We start from the raw sequence: 19,045 nt of genomic DNA, 5'->3' as shown, positions 1-19,045 counted from the left end.
ACCCCTTATGCTTGGAGGGAGGATGTGTGACTAGGAAAGGGGATGGAGCCTGGGATGGTTAATTTTGTGTGTCAACATGACTGGCCCACAAGGTAACTAGATATTCAGCTACACATTATTCTGGGTATGTTTGTGAAGGTGTTTCTGGATGAGACGAACATTGTGATCAGCAGACTGAGTAAAGCAGATGGCCTTCCCCCATGTGGGTGGACCTCATTCAATCCATTGAGGGCTGAATAGAACAAAACTGTGGGAGAAGGAAGAATTTGCTCTCTCTGCCTTATTGTCTTTGAACTGGGACATGGAGCTTCTGCCTTCAGTCTCACACTGGAGCTGATACCCTCTGCTCTCCTGGGTCTCCATTTTCAATTGGCCAACTGCTGCTCATGGGACTTTTTGGCTTCCATAACTGTGAAAGCCAATTCCTTATATTAAAAAAAAAATCAATTTCTCTGTCTCCTTCTCTCCCTCTTTCTTAGACTTTTCAGCATAGAATGAGGCTGGCTTTCTAACTGGGCCCCTTGCAAGGTCCTGGGAAGATGAACTGTGATTACAGCTTACTATCTTTCCCTTCATCCAAACCAGAAATGACAACATCCATCCCCAGCCCGGCAGAATAACCAAAGACACTAAATTCTGTTTAAAGTTTTAAAGAAATGTTTCTATATTTCTCTTCCTCTTTAGAACATTCATATCAATCCCTAACAGAATGCATTAACTGTGGACCTCTTGCAAGGTCATTGAGCGAATGTTCTGCCTGCAGGGGAAGGTCAGCATTACCCTTTTGGTCATCCTGGACTGAGCTCCTGTGGGCAGAGCCTCAGTTGTTCATGCCAATATCCAGTTCCATGTATGAAGCACTCAGTAGGTGTTTAATAAGTGACTTATGAGTGAATGAACAAACAACCTCTCCTTTGCCTTCTCTGTGCTGTTCTCACCATGGTTCATCTCACCAAGGTAAGGGCCAGAAGGGTGCTCAGGAGTCATCTTGTGCAACAGCCTGTGTTACAGATGAAGTCCAGAGGGGTGAGCGACTGGCTGGAGGTCACACAACCACACAAAGGAAACACAGGTGCAAGAGGGCAACCTCCTCCTTCCAGGGCTCATCCTGAGACCTCACATAGTGTCTGTTGTCTGAAGCAGGAGGGCCACACTGGCCAGGAGAGAGCAGAGCTTCCTTTATTGGTCACCTTGCTGCTGAATCCGAAGCAACCTGCCAAAGGACATGCTCAGGGTGGCTTCCTGAACTGTGGGTCATCTCTGAATCATGAGATTGATTCCCCCAGAGACCTGGTTACTTTCCCGCCACCTGTTTTCACCTGGAGAGGAGAGAGGCTCCATGCAGGAGAGGATGTCCAGTCTCTGTTGTGGAGGTGGTACAGATGCTGCCTCTTCTGGGGTGTGGAGGTGGGAACAAAGCAGAGTGTAGGGATGCAGGTCTGCTGGATGATGAGAGGGCCTGGCAGAGGCTGTGTCTCCCATGGGTGGCATGGGAGGAGGGTGATCTGGGCGGGGAGCCAGGCAGAGGTCAGTTGACCTTGAGCTGGTGGACAGCACCTGGTGAGAGGAAGCAGCCTGGGCTGTGCAGGGGGTGGCAGCGTGGGGCCCTGTCAGAAGGAAAGGCCAGGAGAGGGGTCAGCCAGCTTCACTCCATGCTGTCCCTCAACTTCCCAGCCTTTCCCAGTGACTCTCCGGCAGCTCGGGGTGGATAGGGAGACCAACCTGGGGAGAAGCACTTGCCCAGGGGGGCCAGGAAACCTGGTCCTCATTCCAGCATTTACAGCAACCGTTTGTCTCGGAAAAGTCACTTTGCTTCTCAGAGTCCAGTTTCTGCATCAGCAAAAATGGATAAATTAAAAATCCTACCTCATAGAGTCATTGTGGGTTTGAACAAATCGTTAACCACAGGACTGTCTGTTTTCTGCACTGCTGTCTCGCCTCTGTTTGGCATCTGGTTTAGTTCAGTTCAGTCGCTCAGTCGTGTCCGACTCTTTGTGATTCATGGAATGGAGCACGCCAGGCCTCCCTATCCATCACCAACTCCCAGAGTTTACTCAAACTCATGTCCATTGAGTTGGTGATGCCATCCAACCATCTCATCTTCTGTCGTCCCCTTCCCCTCCTGCCTTCAATCTTTCCCCACATCAGGGTCTTTTCAAATGAGTCAGTTCTTCGCATCAGGTGGCCAAAGTATTGGAGTTTCAGCTTCAACATCAGTCCTTCCAATGAATATTCAGGGCTGGATCTGAATCCAGCACTAGCATCTGGTACACACTCCAAATTTGTTGACTTGATGAACGTTTAATTTTTAGCAACCACTTCCTGGGTGGCAGACATTCTTCAAGACTTAGTCATTTCATCCTCATCAAATCTATGACTGTCCTCTGAGGGGCACAACGACTCTTCCAGGTCACATACTGCTTAGGGCAGAGCTGCGATTCAAACCTGGGTCTTGGCAGCCTGACTCCAGAGCCAATGGGCTCCATTCCCACACAATGCCCTTTACTCTGTGACCCTGCTCCATAAACTGGGACGTTTTACACAAGTAGTACAAGTCAGTCCCTGGAAGAGGAAGAGGATTGTGATGGTCATTCAGTGGATGAGGACACGGGGACAGAGGCAGAGACTTTAGCAGGTTTCCTAGGCATCCATGCCCACGCTCTTCCTAAAAGAATTGCCAATGTTTACAGTGGAGTTTGAGTAAGCTCCGGGAGTTCGTGATGGACAGGGAAGACTGGTGTACCGCAGTCCATGGGGTCGCAAAGAGTCGGACTCGACTGTTTTACTGAACTGAACTGAACTAAACTGAACAGTGAACAGAGTCCCCCGAGGTGTTCCAATCTGGATGAGAAGGTCCCAGACAGTGACCCCACCCCCAGCCCCGCCCCAGCCCGCCCCCCGCGTGCGTCAGCCACTCACGGCCACGTCCGGGTTTGTGGGCGGGGCCAAGCCGGCCTCACTCAGCGGTTGCGAAGCCCCAAGGCTGTTTGTCTTCTCCTGCTTCCGCCACTTGGCTCGCTGATTCTGGAACCAGATCTGAGATGAAGGCAAGAGAGGATGGAGATAAGCAAAGGGGCTTTTCTCCATCCAGTTCCTCTCCTCAAAATACATGATGACGGCGCCTTCCAAGGGACCATCCCTTTACAGTTTAGAAAGGTCAACGGCAGCCATGATTTCTTTGGATCTGATCTGCCTTGGGAGAGGGGATCCGAGGTCACACAACCTTCCATGCCTACAGGGGCTGGAGGAGGGAGCGTGAACCAGCAGGATGCCCTGTAACTGGGAGTGGTGGGGTCCGGGGTGAACAGAGGCTGAAGGGGGCAGCGTCTCAGCCTCAGCCAATAGCCACCATGTGGAAATGTGAGGCCAGCGCTGCAGCTTCATCCAACTTCTAAGGCAGAAATCTCGATTTTTCTGTGAAAGCTCTGAGATTTAAAAAACCATGCAGATCAGAGAAAACCCATCCGTGGGCTCTTACCTGCTGGTGGGCCACCCGTTTGAAACCCCAGTGAGGCGTCTGGTATCTATAGGTTGGCTGTTGAGGGTTGCCTGTATTCATGGGCACCCTGACTGTCTGTGACACATGGCCATTTGCACTTGGTCATTCTGCTGAGGCAGTGCTGAATTCTGGGCTTTACACTAGATGTAGATGCTACCCACCTAGTTGGTGACTGATTTTCAAATGGGAAGTAAAAGGGGTGAAGTCCAGACAGGGGTGGGCCTTGACCAGAAGAAAAGTAGGCTTGGATGAAATGAAAGGTGGAATATTGATGTGGACCTTGGTGCAGGTTTTGAATTTAATAAGTCCATTGTATATTTTGAGAAAGTATTGAAATATAATTGATTTACAATGTTGTGTTAGTTTCAGATGTACAGCAAAGTGATTCAGTTATATGTATACATACAAATATATGTATTCCTTTTTAACATTCTCTTCCATTATAGGTTATTACAAGATATTGAAAGGTGGAGAGGAGAAGGGATAAATTAGGACGTTGGGATTAACATATACACACTACTTTATATAAACTAGATAGCAAAGACCTACTGTATATCACAGGGAGCTCTGCTCAGAACTCTGTAATAACCTTATATGGGATAAGAATCTGAAAAAGAATAGATCTATGTAATGTGTAACTAAATCACTTTGTTGTACACCTGAAACTAACACAACATTGTAAATCAAATATACTCCAATATAAAATAAGAATTGTATTTTTCTGTTTTTCAAAGATTGTTTTGTTTATTCATTAAAAATTAAGTTATAAAAAAAGATGTTGAGTACAGTCCCCCCATCATATTTGTTAAAAAAAATGAAGAGTGATTTAGAAAACTGTTTTAGAGAGAGTGCAAATATGTAACAATTGGTTTTAGATTTGTTAGAGCAATACTTGCAGAACTGGGGATGTGCAAAGAGAGTGGGGCATACCATTGATGAGGGGCTGCTGTATGTCTAACCACAGAGGAAGCCTAGACACTTGAGGGGTGTGGGGGGAGGAGAAATGACAGATTACAGATTAGGTCTCTGACCACGGGGCGTCCTTGCCACTTCTCTGTGATGCTGCCAGAGTGATACCCATGTGTTCCAAGTCAGAGGTTGGCAGAGTTAACCTTAACTCTGGCTTCCCACCTGTTTTTGTACATCCCTTGTGCTAAGTATGGTTTACACATTTTTAAGTGGTTGGGGAAAATAATCTAAATTTGGTGACATGCAAATGACACAAAATTCAAATTTTAGTACTCATCAGTAAAGTTTATTGGAACATGCTCATTTGTTTATATGTTGTAAACTATAGCTGTTTTTGTGCTACAAGGGCAGAATTGAATAGTTATGACAGTGACCATATGGCCTCACAAAGCCTAACATAATTAGCACCTTGTCCCTTATAGAAGTCTGTTGAGCCCTCGTCTAGATTGTCAAGACCTATTTTGTGAATGAGGTTGTGTGGTGAATGATGCTTTGGAAGGACAGTAAAGTGGAGAAGAAGGGAGTGGAAGCAGATGCTAATGGCCATCATCATAAAAACCCCTCCATGTCTATCCTCCAAGGAGAGGAAGCGTCTTATAACTATGGTGACCTCATTTCCTGGAAAGTGATGTTTGGACAAAATAACTGTATTCATGGGATAAAGCCAATGGAAAGTTTCAAATGGGGGCAGTCCCAGAGGGTGCAGAATACCTGGGGTCTCACCCATGCCCCCAAGGGCATTGAGGAGGGGGGTTGAGGGAGGGGGATGGTTGTACCTGCACACGAGCTTCCGGGAGGTTGATCCTGGCCGCCAGCTGGTTGCGGACGTGGACATCAGGGTAGTGAGTGAAGTGGAAGATCTTCTCCAGCTCCTGCAGCTGCTCTGTGGTGAAGGTGGTTCGGATCCTCCGCTTACCCTTCTTCCCCTCTGGAGGGAGGAGAGTCCAAGCTGGGTTAGTGACCTTCGTCTCAGTGAAGCTTTTGTGCTGCCTCCTTGTACCCATTAAGCCACTGTTGCCACGACTTGGCCTCTGGCTTCTTAGGCTTGGCCTTTTACAATGTTCTATCTCCAAGAAACCCTCCCCCTAGGTTGACTCCCTCTATCCATCCTGGACGGTGTGGCCAAGATGACCTTCTAGAAACTTCTTTGTCCTTTCTGCTGCTCAGATGCCTTCAAGCAAATTTCCCTTGTCTGTAACAAGGAATGGCAAACCACAGCCTGGGGGGTCACATCTGGCCCTCTGTTTGTTTTTAGAAATAAAGTTTTATTGAAACTCAGCCTGACACATCGGTTTATGTATTATCTATGGCTGTTTTTGTGCTATAATGGCAAAGTTGTGTTGCTGAAACAGAGACTGCAAAATCTAAAATAGTTACCATCTAGCCCTTTACAGAAAAACCTCAGTAGTCAGCCCCTGACAGCCTGTTTCCAGCCACCTGTCCAGTCTCAGGCCCACTCAGGGATGCTACATCATAGGTGGGACCTAGTGCAGAAAAAAAAGCTTTTTCCTTTCTTCCACAGTCTCTCTCTCAACCGGTCATAGTGGTCTTTCACTTGCTACTTAAGGCGCTTCTCCCTCAGGCACAAGAATACTAACACACACACCATGGAGGTGGCTGAGGTCACTGGATTGAGGGGCTATGGGGAAACAGGACTGAGACCCCATCCCAGGGAAGCAAGGAGGTGGTGAGAGGGGCACTGAGCATGAGTTGAGGCTCCAGGACCCTGGTCCTTGCTTGGGCTGTATTTTATTTACTCTCTGGGCCTCAGTCTCCCCATCTGTAGAATGGGGGAGTGGAGAGGGGTTGAATGATCAAATCACTAAGGCCAAATCCACCCTGGCACTCTGCAATTCTCTTTCTCTTCAGGTGGAGGCTTGAAAGACCTGGCCTCAGCCTTGCCTGGGGGTCCAGATGGCTGGGCAAAAGGTAGATGGATGAAGGAGAGATTTCTGCTGAGGATAACACTTCTGGCTGAGTTACTCCTGAATTTCTAAGAATTGACAAGTGCCTTCCATAGTCTGCCCTTTTTTTTAACCTCTGATTTTATTTTATTTATTTTTTATTGGAGTATAATTGCTTTACAATGTTATGTTAGTTTCTGTTGTACAACAAAGTGAGTCAGCTATGTTGTTGTTCAGTTGCTATGATGTGTCTGACTCATTGCGACTGCATGGACTGCAGCACACGAGGTTTTGCCATCCTCCACTATCCCCGGGAGTTTGCTCAGATTAAGGCCCATTGAGTTGGTGATGCTATCTAACCATCCCATCCCCTGCCACCCCCTTCTCCTTTTGCCTTCATTCTTTCCCAGCATCAGGGTCTTTTCCAGTGAGTCAGCTCTTTACATCAAGTGGCCAAATTACTGGAGAAACAGCTATATGTATACATATTCCCCCCTCCCTCTGAAACTGCTACCATCTCACCCCTCTAGGCCATCACAGAGCAGTGAGCTGAGCTCCCTGTGCTACCCTGCAGGTTTCTACAGGCTATCTGCTTTACGCACGGTAGTGTACTTATGTCTGGGGAAGGAAATGGCAAGCCAGTCCAGTATTCTTGCCTGTAAAGGACAGAGGAGCCTGGGGGCTACAATCTGTGGGATCACAAGAGTTGGACACGACTTAGAGACTAAACCACCAGTGTACTTATGTCAAGGCTATTCTTCCAATTCAGTCCACTCTCCCCACCCCACTGTGTCCGTATGTTCATTCCCTACATTTGTGTTCCTATTCCTGCCCTGCAAATAGGTTCATCTGTACCATTTTTCTAGATCCCATATATATATATATCTACACACACATTAATATATGATATTTGTTTTTCTCTTTCTGACTTACTTCATTCTCTATGACAGACTCTAGGTCCAGCCACTCATCTCCCCCCTCCCAACTACCCCTCATTGTTATTAGTCCATTTTTTTTTATCCCCTCAAAGTAATTTTACTCATTTTCCTGACTCTTGGAAGCTTCTTAGGGGTTGTGGATGGTGAGATTTCAAACATAATTACCCCTTGGAGGAAGCTGTTGGATTTTGAACCAGCTGATATGATCTGATCTCTTACCTTTTCTATCTCCCGTTCTCTCCTCAAGTCCACTGTACTTTTTAATTAAAAAAAAAAAGAGAGATTTATTCTCTGTTTGGAGCTGGTGGTGCATTTAAGGGGCAGAGCCAAACCCAACCAGAGTTGGTGCAGACAGAAATGGGAGGCATGAATCCACTGCCAAGACCTTAGTGAATGTCTTTTATGCTAGGCACAGGGGGCCTGCCTGCAGGAGAACAAAGATGAACGAGCTGTGCTGACAGTCTCTCATTCATTCATTCCCCAGGTCAGCGTTTTAGATAACTGTAATGATACAGTGCAGCTTTATAGAAAATTACCAGAAAATTCACAGAATGGAAGATTTCAGGTTGGATGGGCAAATGGAGGTTCAGGATAACATGCACCTGGGATTCTTCTAAGAATATAGAACTTTGGAATAGAGGATACTGAACCGAAAAGGTAAGGTGTAGAGCTGGAATACAGGAAAGTAAGCAACATGGAGAACAGAGGATTAGAAACAGATTTTAAATTATAACAAAAATAGGGTCTTCCTTAGTGTTCCAGTGACTAAGACTCTGTGCTCCCAATACAGGGGGCCGAGTTCGGCCCCTGGTCAGGGAACTAGATCCCACATGCTGCAACTAAGGAGTCAGAAAGCTGAATAAATACATATTTTAAAAAGTTATTAAGAAAATAGAAAAAATAAGCCATCTCTTGCTTTTTCCCCAGAAGGAAACTTAGGCAAACAAGTGTCCATGACTAAGTATAGACTCCTTAATAAAATAATTATCTCAAGTTTCCATTTGTGTAACTAAGGAAGCAGCTAATAAGACAAATACAGCTTTCCCTTATTTCCTAGAGGATCAGAAGGACATAACCTGGAGATAAGGTTATAAGAAAAGGATCTGAGCCATCCTTGGCAAAATAATGTGATTGTTGACTTTGCGGAGAGGGGCTGCCCGTTAGTTATGAGCCAGTTAGAAAAATATTTATTCTCATTAACTTTGAACTCAACATCCTCAGGACAAATGTTTATTCTTGAGAGATGATGATCTCTCAATCATGGTGACAGGGTGTATGTGTGTGTGTCCAACAGATGTAGTCACTTCTCCTGTAAAGAAAGAGGGTTGTCTAAAATATACATGGTTAGTGAGATGGAGGCAGAGCCCCAAGTGGACCAGCCTGAAGGACTCAAGGGCCAAAGCCCTTCTCCCAAGACTGAGCATGGGTTCTTGGGGTGTCAGTAGTCAACACTGATTATCTCCATACAATCCTTCTTGGGGTGTTATTTGAAATTGAATATGTCTAAATTGGAGAACTGTAAAAAAGAGTGGTAGGGAGAGGAATCCTGGAGCTTACACCACCCCCAGGGAGTGGGGGTCCCTGAAATATGGCTAGTGACACCCAATCAGAAGAGCAGTTTTGGGAGACAGATAGACTTGAATCTGACGTCAGAGAAATAAGGATAAGATTGAGGCTGGACCTTATTAGAAGTTCAACTCTTTAGATCTGCTTTGTTCACATGGTAACCACTATCTGCCTATAGCTATTTAAATAAAATAAAATAAAAAATATAGTTCCTTAGCCGCACTGGTTATAGGTCATAACCACATGTGGCTAGTGGCTACCATATTAGAGAGCATAGATAGAAAACATTTCCATCATCAGAGAAAGTTCTGTTGGATAGGGCTCCCTTACAAGTTTTCCCACTGGGTTCTGGAAGAAGTCATATTCTGGGCCTCACTTTAAGTTTCTCCTTGTGTCGCACTTTGCTCTAATTGCCACATATCTCTAGGAAAATGAGTATTCATCAGTCATAGAGCTGAATTTGATGGTGTTGGGAAAACTGGAAGTACAGGAAAAGTAAGAGAAAGGGAAGGCTGGCCCACACCCATCTCCTTCCTGGTGCCTGGGGAGAAGGATGACCAGTGGAGAGGATGTTGCCCTGGAGCTCCAGGCAGTGATTCAGAGAAGAGTGAGTTGCTCGTGGTTCACAGGGAAGCGGGGAGGGGGAAGAGCAGAAGCTGAGTGGTTGGCTTAGGAAGGGTGATGGTTGACACTTCAGTTTTCCCATCAAATGCAAGAGCTGCTTTAGGAAAGGAGGGAGGGGGGCCAGCAAGCCTGATGCTTGGGTTACAGACCATAGTAGGTGATAAGAGAGGAACCTGGTGAGGGCAGGAAGAACAGCATAAATGAATTACAGAACAGAGAAAAAGGCAGAACACAGGACGTTGAAAGAACGTAGTAGTTTGGAACCAGAAGGAACCTCATTAAACAGGAAGCTGGAAGAACCAGTTCATGGATGGAATGCCCATCACACAGGATGATTCTTAATCGTGGAGAAGGGCTGGGAGTTTCCAGCCCTGGCTCAGCGAGGAAAATGGGGGTGTGGAACCCCCTCCGAGGACACTTAGGGGAGGGTGGGAAGAGGGGGGACGAAGGAGGCAGGGAACTGCCACCTCTCTCAAGTTGCTCCTCACAGGTTATTAATTGCTTGAGCTGTGATCACACTTCAGTGGGTCTTCAAAGAGACCGAGTCAGCAGAACTTAATTAAACCTGAGCCGTTTAGCACATTGATCATAAGAAATACACAATTTACACAGGTGATTAGGCCACCTAATTATAAACTGATGTTTCTTTGTGCGTGGCTCCCTCCCCTGATTGCTCCTTCTCTGAGGTCTGCTAATTGGCCTTGGCCACTCAGCTAGAGGCCCCAGGGGCTTTGCAGCTGGGCTAAGACTCCTGAAATGAGCCTTGTCCTTGTCATCCTAAAGCAGCGGTTGGAAGAAGATCCAGGCTCCCATACCCATGGAAGTGAGGACTGGGGAGAAAGCAGATGACACTGTTAAAGGGGAGAGTGAAGAGCCCTGAATGCCGAGCCAAGGAGCGTGCCTTGCATGCTGTGGGCACAGGTAATTGTAGAAGTCCAGGACCAATCTGGGGGAAAAAGGCTGGCACATTCTGCCCTGGGAGGTGCCTCTCTGCAAGCCACCTGTCTTGTCTAGAAGGTGTCCTCAGCCTGCTGGAGGGCCCCAAAGGGAGCCTGCCCTTGTTCCTTTCCATTTCATACTTGTGACAAAGCAGGAGACCAGACACGACACCAGCTGTAACACTGGGGGAGGTTCCCTGATGTGACCTGGGAAGAGCTACAGAACTTGTTTCTATTCAATGGGAGAGTTCATGTTTAGTTGTCCTTCCTGCCAAGGACTGAGGAGGAAGTCAGCTAACTCTTATCTCTGTGAAAATACACACAGAAGGCCAACCTAAATGCAAACGTGCAGAGTGCCCAGATTAGAGGTAGCCAAAGTCCTGGGTCTTGTAACAGGGAGAAGAGCCACTTCTGGCCAAAAAAATGGTGACCAACTCCCACCTTACAAGGCATATGTGCTTAGTCACTCAGTCCTGTCCATGATCCTATGGTCTTTGTGACCCCATGGACTGTAGCCTGCCAGGCTCCTCTGTCCATGGGGATTCTCCAGGCAAGAATACTGGAGTGGGTTGCCATGCCCGCCTCCAGGGGTTGGGATCAAACCCAGGTCTCCCGCATTGCAGGTGGATTCTTTACCATCTGAGCCACCAGGAAAGCCCCACTACAAGGCATATCTGGGAAAGTATACACTCTGTAGGAATACAGTAGGGATTTAAAAACTGAAAAAGGAAACTTTGAGAGTTCTTCATATGGAGACCAAAAATGATCTATGAAGAGTCATAAAGAACCATCACCCGAGCATGGAACAGTGTGAGAGAAGAAGAGGAACAGCAAGAAGAAGACGGCCCTGCCCTGAGTCAGGGCTCCCTCTCCAGGGCCCAGAGCAGAGCGGAGGGTCCACTGTCTTTAGTTCTAGGCAGTGTGGGTGGGGAGGAGAGGATGAGGAAGGAAGGAGGGAGGCGGGAAAGAGAGAAGAAAGGGGACGGGGACAAGGAAGGAGGGGGAATGAGGAAAATGAGGGGGATGAAGGAGTGAGGAAAGATGGAGTGGGTTGAATTGTCTTCCTCTCAAGAAGAAACATCTCAGTTCTAACCCCTGGTACCTGTGAAGGTGACCTTATATGCAGATAAGGTCTTTGAAGGTGAGATTAGGCCAAGGATCTTAAGATGTGACTCTCCTGGATTTAGGGTAGATTCTTTGTCTAGTGACATGTGTCCTTATGAGATAAAGGAGAGGGGGATTCCACATAGAGCCCAAGGTCAAGGCCAAGTGACCATGGACTCAGAGTGTGGGATGATGTGTCTACAGGCCAAAGACGGTTGTGGATTGTTGGCAGCCAGGGGGAGCTGGGAGGGAGGCACTGAGTAGGTTTTCCCTTGGCACCTCTGGAAGGAATTAACCCTACCAACACCTTGGTTTTGGACTTCTGGTTCTGAAACTCTAACATGACAAGTTTCTGTTGTTTTAAGCCATTCAGTTTGTGGTAATTGGCACAGCAGCTAAAGGAAGCTCATATAGAGGAGAGGATGAGGGAAGGAAGAGGAAAAGGAGGAAGAAGGGGAAACGGGAGTGAGGGTTTTAAAGGGCAAAGTTTGGAGATGTAAAAGGGCTTGAAAGATTGAAAGTGAGAGAGATGCTCCGTGTGCCTGGAGGGTGAGGGGCAGGCAGGCTGTGATGGGGGATGAATTTGGGGACCCGCAAGGCTGGTCTGTGAAGGACTTTGAATGTCACGCCAATAGCTTTAGGGGTTGATGAACTATAGCCTGAGGCCAGACCTGGCATTCTGTCTGTAACTATAAATAAAATTTTATTGGAACATAAACATACCCATTCATTTACACCTTGTCTGCTTTTTAGCTATGAAAGTTGTTGTGTAGTTGCTCAGTCATGTCTGACTCTTTTGTGACCCCATGGACTGTAGCCTGCCAGGCTCCTCTGACCAAGGGATTCTCCAGGTAAGAATGCTGGAGGGAGTTGCCATTTCCTTCTTCAGGGGATCTTCCCTACCCAGGGATCAAACTCACATTTCTCATATCTCCTGCATTGGCAGGCAGGTTCTTTACCACTAGCACCACCTGAAAAGCCCTAAATAAATGCATATATATTAAAAGAAAACCTCATATCATGACCATAAATGGGTAACTGGTATCATGCATCATAAATAGAAGGTTAGTGTAGAAGTCATTACAGGACTATTGACATGAATAATCTTTGCCTTCCTCACCTTCAAAGTCATCTTGAAAACCTCCAGGGGGACCCTCATGAGTCTCTTTAGAAATGCTGGATTCCTGAGACTTCCCTGGCAGTCCAGCTGTTAGGACTCTGAGCTTCCACTGCAGGGGGCATGGGTTTGATCCCTGGTTGGGGAAGTAGGATCCTTAATGCTGTGTGGCATGGCCAAAAAAGTAGAAATGCTGAATTCCAGCCTGGTAGAGAGATGGATGGATTTTAGCCACATTCAGAAATAATCTAGAGTGGATGATCTCAGGAAACCGGGGTTCAATTCTAATGTGACATACTCGTGTGATTTTTGCAGGTGATTTATCTTCTCTTCTTGGTTTCATCAGCTCTAAGGTGGGGCTCACAACTGTGACAAATGGATGGAAACAATGGCCATGACATTGCTGTGAAAGCTCAGTCCAATCTTATGACTACCATTTCCCCAAGCACTTATTGGGTGTCTCCTCTGGGTCTAGCTGACCTGAAACATTCCAGCAGCTTCAGTGGAGGTTCAGCATGACTGGCCTCCTTTTTGCCAACAGCCAGTGTTGGGCTAGGGGAAGGGAAAGTGCTCTGGGAAGGGAAATAAGGTCTCTCTCTCTCTTCCTCTCCAGCAGAGAGGACGGACATAGATTTTATGTAGCTGCAGCAGGAGACACTCAGGTTAGACCCTCAGCAGAACGGTTCCTGTGAACGCTCATTGCTCCTTCAATTCACTGGAAGATATTAATGAACTTCTGACAATTAAGCTGGGACCTTTTCCTATTGATAGGGTCAGCTACTAGGAAACCCACTAGCTCTCTGGGGACACATGACCCCCCTAACCCCAGGCTCTTTCCCTTGGCTCACCACCAGTGAGCACCAACCCCCTCTTAGGAGACTCGACCTGGAAGAGGGAGTGGGGCTCCGTGTTTGGGAGGAGAAGGCATCATGGCTGCCCTGAGCTTCTTTCCCTTGGATTGCTGTTGTTTAGTCACTCAGCCATGTCTGACTCTTTGTGACCCCATGGACTGTAGTCCACCAGGCTCCTCTGTCCATGAGATTTCACAGACAAGAATACTGGAGTGGGTTGCCATTTCCTTCTACAGGGGGTCTTCCTGACCCAGGGATCAAACCAGCAGCTCCGGCATTGGCAGGCGGACTCTTTACCACTGAGCTGCTGGGGAAGCCCTTCCTTGGATTAAAGCATTGGAAAGGAGAGAGGACCAGGGCATTCTTGTGTACACTCCAGGCTCATCGCCAGTCAGACTCCAGTGGACCCCCAAAACATCACCAGCTTCATTTTCTCCCTCACTCAGCTGTCTCACTGAGGATGAAGCTGAGGCCAGAGTGGAAACGGGCTTGGCCAGGGTGGCTCGGCAGGCCGGGGGAGAGCTGAGACTGACCACGGGTGCCTGAATCCTAGGAACATGTATGTTCCCTCCTCCGCCCCCTCCTCAATCCAGCCCTCAAGGAGGGGCCCAGGATCTGGTCATTGTTGTTTGGGGGAAAATCCTGGGGAGAGCACTGGCCTAGGGTGTGATCAGGGTGGGCAGATTTGGGGCAGAGCTTCAGCCACTAGAGGCCGTGCAGGCTGGACTCCGCTTACGAAGGGAAAGAGCACGACCGCCTCAGCAGGTGTTCGGGCGGCTGGGTCTCGGGTCCTCTGCTCTGCGGCTGTGTGAGCTGGGGGCACCAGCCACCCCTCCTCTTTCACAGATGAGTTTCTCATCAGTCTAGTTTGTGATAATTTTCTGCTGAAGTCAGAGACATGCACAGCCTCCAGGATGGTGCCGACCACAGAATAAATAAATGGTCAGAATAAATAAATGGCCAGCATAAATAAATGGCCAGCATTCTCAGCTACGGCCTGGTTATGGGAACAAGCCCCAGATCCCCGCATCCTGCAGTGAACCGGGCCTTGGTGGCCGAATTAGAACAGCCCCATTTCTGGGCTAGGTAGAAAGATATTTAAGGCTACTGGCCCAGTACCTGACATCTCTCTGAATTTTGGAGTACTCTCTTCTGTTGATACAGAGCAGCTTTCTCTCTGCCTGAGCCCAGCTGGGGCTTGCAGACCCAGGAGTGGGTAAGAATTGGCCAGAAGACACTTACCTTGGGGCTGGTCCTGTGGGGGTCTCTCTGGCTCGAAATCTGCAGCTGCTGCCTGCCTGGTGCCCCGTCCACTTGTCCCTTCCGGCCTGACCACATCGCTCCTCTCAGCCGGCCTCTTTAAGATGTCCTCGATGGAGAAAGACAGGCCCCGTTTCTTTGGAGCCTCACAGCACCCCGAGCTCTTCCTCTCCATCTCCCGTGGAGATCAGAGCCCGCCTTGGCACCCTTCACGGGCAGCTGCGAGGGGGCAGAGGGGCCAATGTCCGTGGAGGGGTACTTGCTTTCCTGAAACTCCTGGAATCAAGAGGGTGAGTAGAGGTGAACAGAGATTCTCACGTTGGATTATCCAGCACGGTTATGTCTCCATGGGGACTTCTGTGGGTCACCTCAAAACACCTTGGGATCAAGGATGCTGCTTCTGTCGGGAAAGCTGGAAGGGGCTGTACCCATGCCCACGGGCTTAGAGCCCTCGTTGACTCAACATGGAGGGAATCGCCATTGCTAAACCGAATTCAGTCCTACTGTGACGGGTCTTCTCCTGGGTGGTCACTTTCACAGTCCCCAGCCTAGGCCAGGGACCCTGAGGTCATGGCCAGTGGGGAACAGGACAACAGAGCTGGAAGGAAGAGGGAGGCTGCCCCCAGAGGAGATCTGGAGGCAAAGTGTCCACCTTTACCCTTTCTCTGGAGTGCGGCTCTTTCCTGCTGGCTCCGGCCAGACCTCTGGAAGGCTGGAGTGCCACCGGCGAGCCCCAGGTGGCCAACCCAGACCTGGGCCACACTGAAGCTTGAGGGGTGCTCCCAGAAACCCTCCTCGATTCCTCCGGCTTCTGCGGCTCCCAGATTCCAGAACAGGCCTTCTTCCCAAAGCACCTGTGCGTTGGCCGCCCTGCAGGTAGAGGCTTCTGAAGAGGGTCACGGGGTCACCACCAGGCTGGCTCTCTGTGCCGGGGCTGGGCTGAGTGCTGGTGTCTGAACTTCCCCTGGTGTCTCTGGTCCAGCCAGCACTTTCTTCTGTTCTCTCCCCAACTTCACTGCACAAGCGTCTCAGTAGGCTCCTTCCTGGCTCCTTTCCCTTCCTTTGGGGGTCCTTTCTGTCCCCCTCCTATTTGCACGCCTCTTACCTGCCTCCTGGGACCTCGCTGAGCGGACCCTTTCCCTCTGTCTAGTAAACTGTCGACTGCAAACTGATAGGATCAACCCGTTCTTGCCAGGAGTTCTGTTCCCAATTACTGTGTAACCAGGGAGGAGGGGGCAGTAAAACAGCTGATAAGAGAAGAAACTTTCTACCCTCCTTGTGGCGGGAGTTGGGGGAAAGGGGTAGGAGGTGGAGGGAAACTTAAGGATGGGGATTGGGGGTCCCAGAGAGGTGCAGTGCTGGGGAGCTGGCCAGGCCAGAGCAGGACACGGGAAGGTGGGAACAGTGAGGTCAGGAAGCGTCCCCAGGCCCCATAAAACATGTTTGCTCAGCTGGGAGAATTTATGGGTCATATGTAGGCTGGAGGCTGGGTCAGGGTGCGGTCTGCTGGGTATTGGCTGCAGGCAGTCTGTTTCAGATGTGCTTTCCTGGACTTGAGAGCCATCTTCCGAGGTCCTTCTGGGGTGTGTGGGGAAACAGAGGTCCAGACCAAGGGGGTGTGGTGGAAGTCATGTCATGGTCTCACCTAAGCGGGACTTGGGGGAGCTCCAGACTGCCAGGCTGGCCACAAGGTGTGTCTTCACGAGTGTGATAGATACCTGGGGGGAGTCTGTGGACCTGAATGGGGCATTAGAACCCAGACCTTCTCGTGGAAGGAGGGGGAAGGGGAAGCTTGAGCCTTCCTCCCTGAGGAGGGTGAGTCAGAGGAAAGATCACCTGTTGTTTGAGGAGCCGTGCCCCTGGGAAGGGTCAGGTGGTCTGGTCTAGCCAGGAGAGCCTGCCTCTGCCGGGTCACTGCGTGCGTGCTGCAGTTGTGTCTGACTCTTTGCGACCCCACGCACTGTAGCCCGCCAGCCTCCTCTGTCCATGGGATTCTCCAGGCAAGAATACTGGAGAGGGTTGCCATGCCCTTCTCCAGGGGATCTTCCCAACACAGGGCTCGAACCTGCATTTCTTATGTCTCCTGCATTGGCAGGCAGGTTCCTTACCACTAGCGCCACCTAGGAAGCCCAGCAAACCCTCAAATCTTGGGAGCTTCAGTTGCTTACTCATGTCACAGTCAATGTAGTTGGATATCCCTCTGGGGACTCAGGCTTCTTCCAGACTGTGAGGCAATCTATCTCCAATCAATCAAGGGCTTCAAGTTTTCCGAGGAAGAGGAGACAGCAGAGGAGGAAATTTGAATGAGTCAGCAGTGGAAGTGGTTCAGTAACTTCTGCTCGTACTATCTGGCCAGAATGAGTCACATGGCCTTGCCCAGATTCTGGGAGGTGGAGTTCTCTGGGCCAGAAGGGAAGTAATCCAGCTGGGCTGGTGCACTGGGAAATGCCTGCTTTATGGTCAGGAGGCCAGAGGCCCACAGAAGTCAGCCCCCTCCGTTCAAAAGAGTTATCGCCTTGGGAGTGTGGATTTCCTTCTGCTTGGGGCCGAGAAGGTGTGACGGACACTTGTGGTGGCCAGTCAAGAGTGAGCACAAGGGAGACTTCCTGGTAGTCCAGGGGTTAAGACTCCACACTTTGACTGCAGGGGGCGTGGATTCAATCTCTGGTCAGGGAACTAAGGTTCCACATGCTGTGTAACACGGCCAAAAAACCCCAAAAAACCAAAGGGTGAGGGGGAGTTTTCCCGAGTTACACCTGTCCTTTTCAGCACTGCACTGAGTTCCTTGTATTTCTTCTCTCTCTGAGGTGAGCATTGCCCTCCTCCAATCCCTGGCACGGTAATAAAGCAGCGCTCATGGTATGGAGTGTGGACCTTCCAAACCACGGCCTTCGTGGTGAGCCATAGTCCAGGCAGTCACATCTGTGTTCACCCCACAGATCTTGCTGGAGCATCTACTACATGCCATGGAGGGGTGGGATGCAGATGAATGAGCCATGAACCTAACCAGAGGGACCCTCACTCTAGGGTGGGGAGTGTGCTGGGAGGGGAGGAGATGGCCAGTGAGACAAGGTGGAAAGTGGTCAGTGGTCAGTGTTGGAGGAGTTCAGAGGAGTAACTCTGTGCAGCCGTTTGGATCAAAGAGGGCTTTGTCGCGGAGGAAGGAGAGAAGGGGTCATCACACAGGTTCCCTCATATAATCTACCCTACAACACAGAAGCAAGTAGACACACTGGCAGCATGGTGCACTGTTACTAGGCCACTGATGGGAGAGAGATTTTATTTCATGAAGAGCGTTGAGGAAGAACAAGTCAGCCATCTGCCTTTTTCAACAACACGGCTGGACTTGGAGGGTATTATGTGACGTGAAATAGATCAGACAAAGACAAATACTGTGTGATACCACTTACATGTGGAATCTAAAAAATGAAACTAGTGATGATAACAAAAAAGAAACAGGCTCACAGATACAGAGAACAAACTAGTGGTTAACAGTGGGGAGAGGGAAGGACGGAGGGGATACATGGTGGGAAGGGATTAAGAGACACAAACTATTATGTATAAAATAAATAAGCTACAAGGATATATTGTACAACACAGGGAACATTGCCGTATTTAATAATAATGATAAATGAAATAGAACTTTAAAACTTTGTGAATCACTATGTTGTACACCTGAAAACGATATAATCTTGTATGTCCACTCTCTATGAGAGAGCATTAGTCGCTCAGTTGTGGCTGACTCTTTGCGACCCTATCGACTATAGCCTGACAGGCTCCTCTGTCCATGGAATTCTCCAGGCAAGAATACTGGAGTGAGTAACCATTCCCTTCTCCAGGGGATCTTTCCAACTCAGGAATCGAACCCGAGTCTCCTGCACTGCAGGTAGATTCTTTACTGCCTGAGCCATCAGGAAAGCCCATATCAACTATACCTCAATTAAAAAAAATATTTTTAAAGTACCCATGAAGATGTGCTGGACTGTGATTGCAGGACTGGAAAGATAGTTGCGATCAAAATAAGCAAGCACCCTGCCCCTCCAGCCCCTGTCTTACAGAGCTTACACTGGAAATAGATAATAAACAGGTAAAAAATATATGGCCAATGTAATTTATATTTGTGACAGTATTATAAAGAAAATAAGACAGAATGATGAGCTGGAGAACAGCCAGGTGAGGGAGGGTACCTTAGTTTTTTTCGGGTTAAAATTATATGCCACAGGTCATACAGAGTCATGGGTGGTATTGTGAGTGACAATTCATGAACCCAACTAC

The 19,045-nt window shown here is 48.7% G+C and overlaps 1 protein-coding gene across 2 annotated transcripts; it reads right to left on the bottom strand.

The window, feature by feature from the left end:
• Positions 1 to 648: 648 nt before the first annotated feature.
• ISX (intestine specific homeobox) lies at positions 649 to 15,905 on the bottom strand. Of its 2 annotated transcripts, XM_043441047.1 has the most exons (7): positions 14,753 to 15,905; positions 12,663 to 12,795; positions 5,245 to 5,396; positions 2,920 to 3,036; positions 1,723 to 1,830; positions 1,320 to 1,607; positions 649 to 1,213 (listed from the first exon to the last, which is right to left on the bottom strand). In XM_043441047.1, the coding sequence occupies exons 1-7, from the start codon at positions 14,846 to 14,848 to the stop codon at positions 1,187 to 1,189; spliced, it is 921 nt and encodes a 306-aa protein (XP_043296982.1). In that variant the 5' UTR covers positions 14,849 to 15,905; the 3' UTR covers positions 649 to 1,186. The 2 variants fall into 2 exon arrangements, with proteins under 2 accessions (XP_043296982.1, XP_043296983.1); XM_043441048.1 differs by lacking the exon at positions 12,663 to 12,795 and having other exon boundaries at positions 649 to 1,607; positions 14,753 to 15,046; positions 15,429 to 15,905.
• Positions 15,906 to 19,045: the final 3,140 nt, after the last annotated feature.

Source organism: Cervus canadensis, chromosome 21 (assembly GCF_019320065.1).
Source record: "Cervus canadensis isolate Bull #8, Minnesota chromosome 21, ASM1932006v1, whole genome shotgun sequence".
Taxonomy (NCBI): domain Eukaryota; kingdom Metazoa; phylum Chordata; class Mammalia; order Artiodactyla; family Cervidae; genus Cervus; species Cervus canadensis.
Note: the sequence above shows the minus strand (reverse complement) of the source record. Positions and strands in the feature narration are given on the sequence as shown.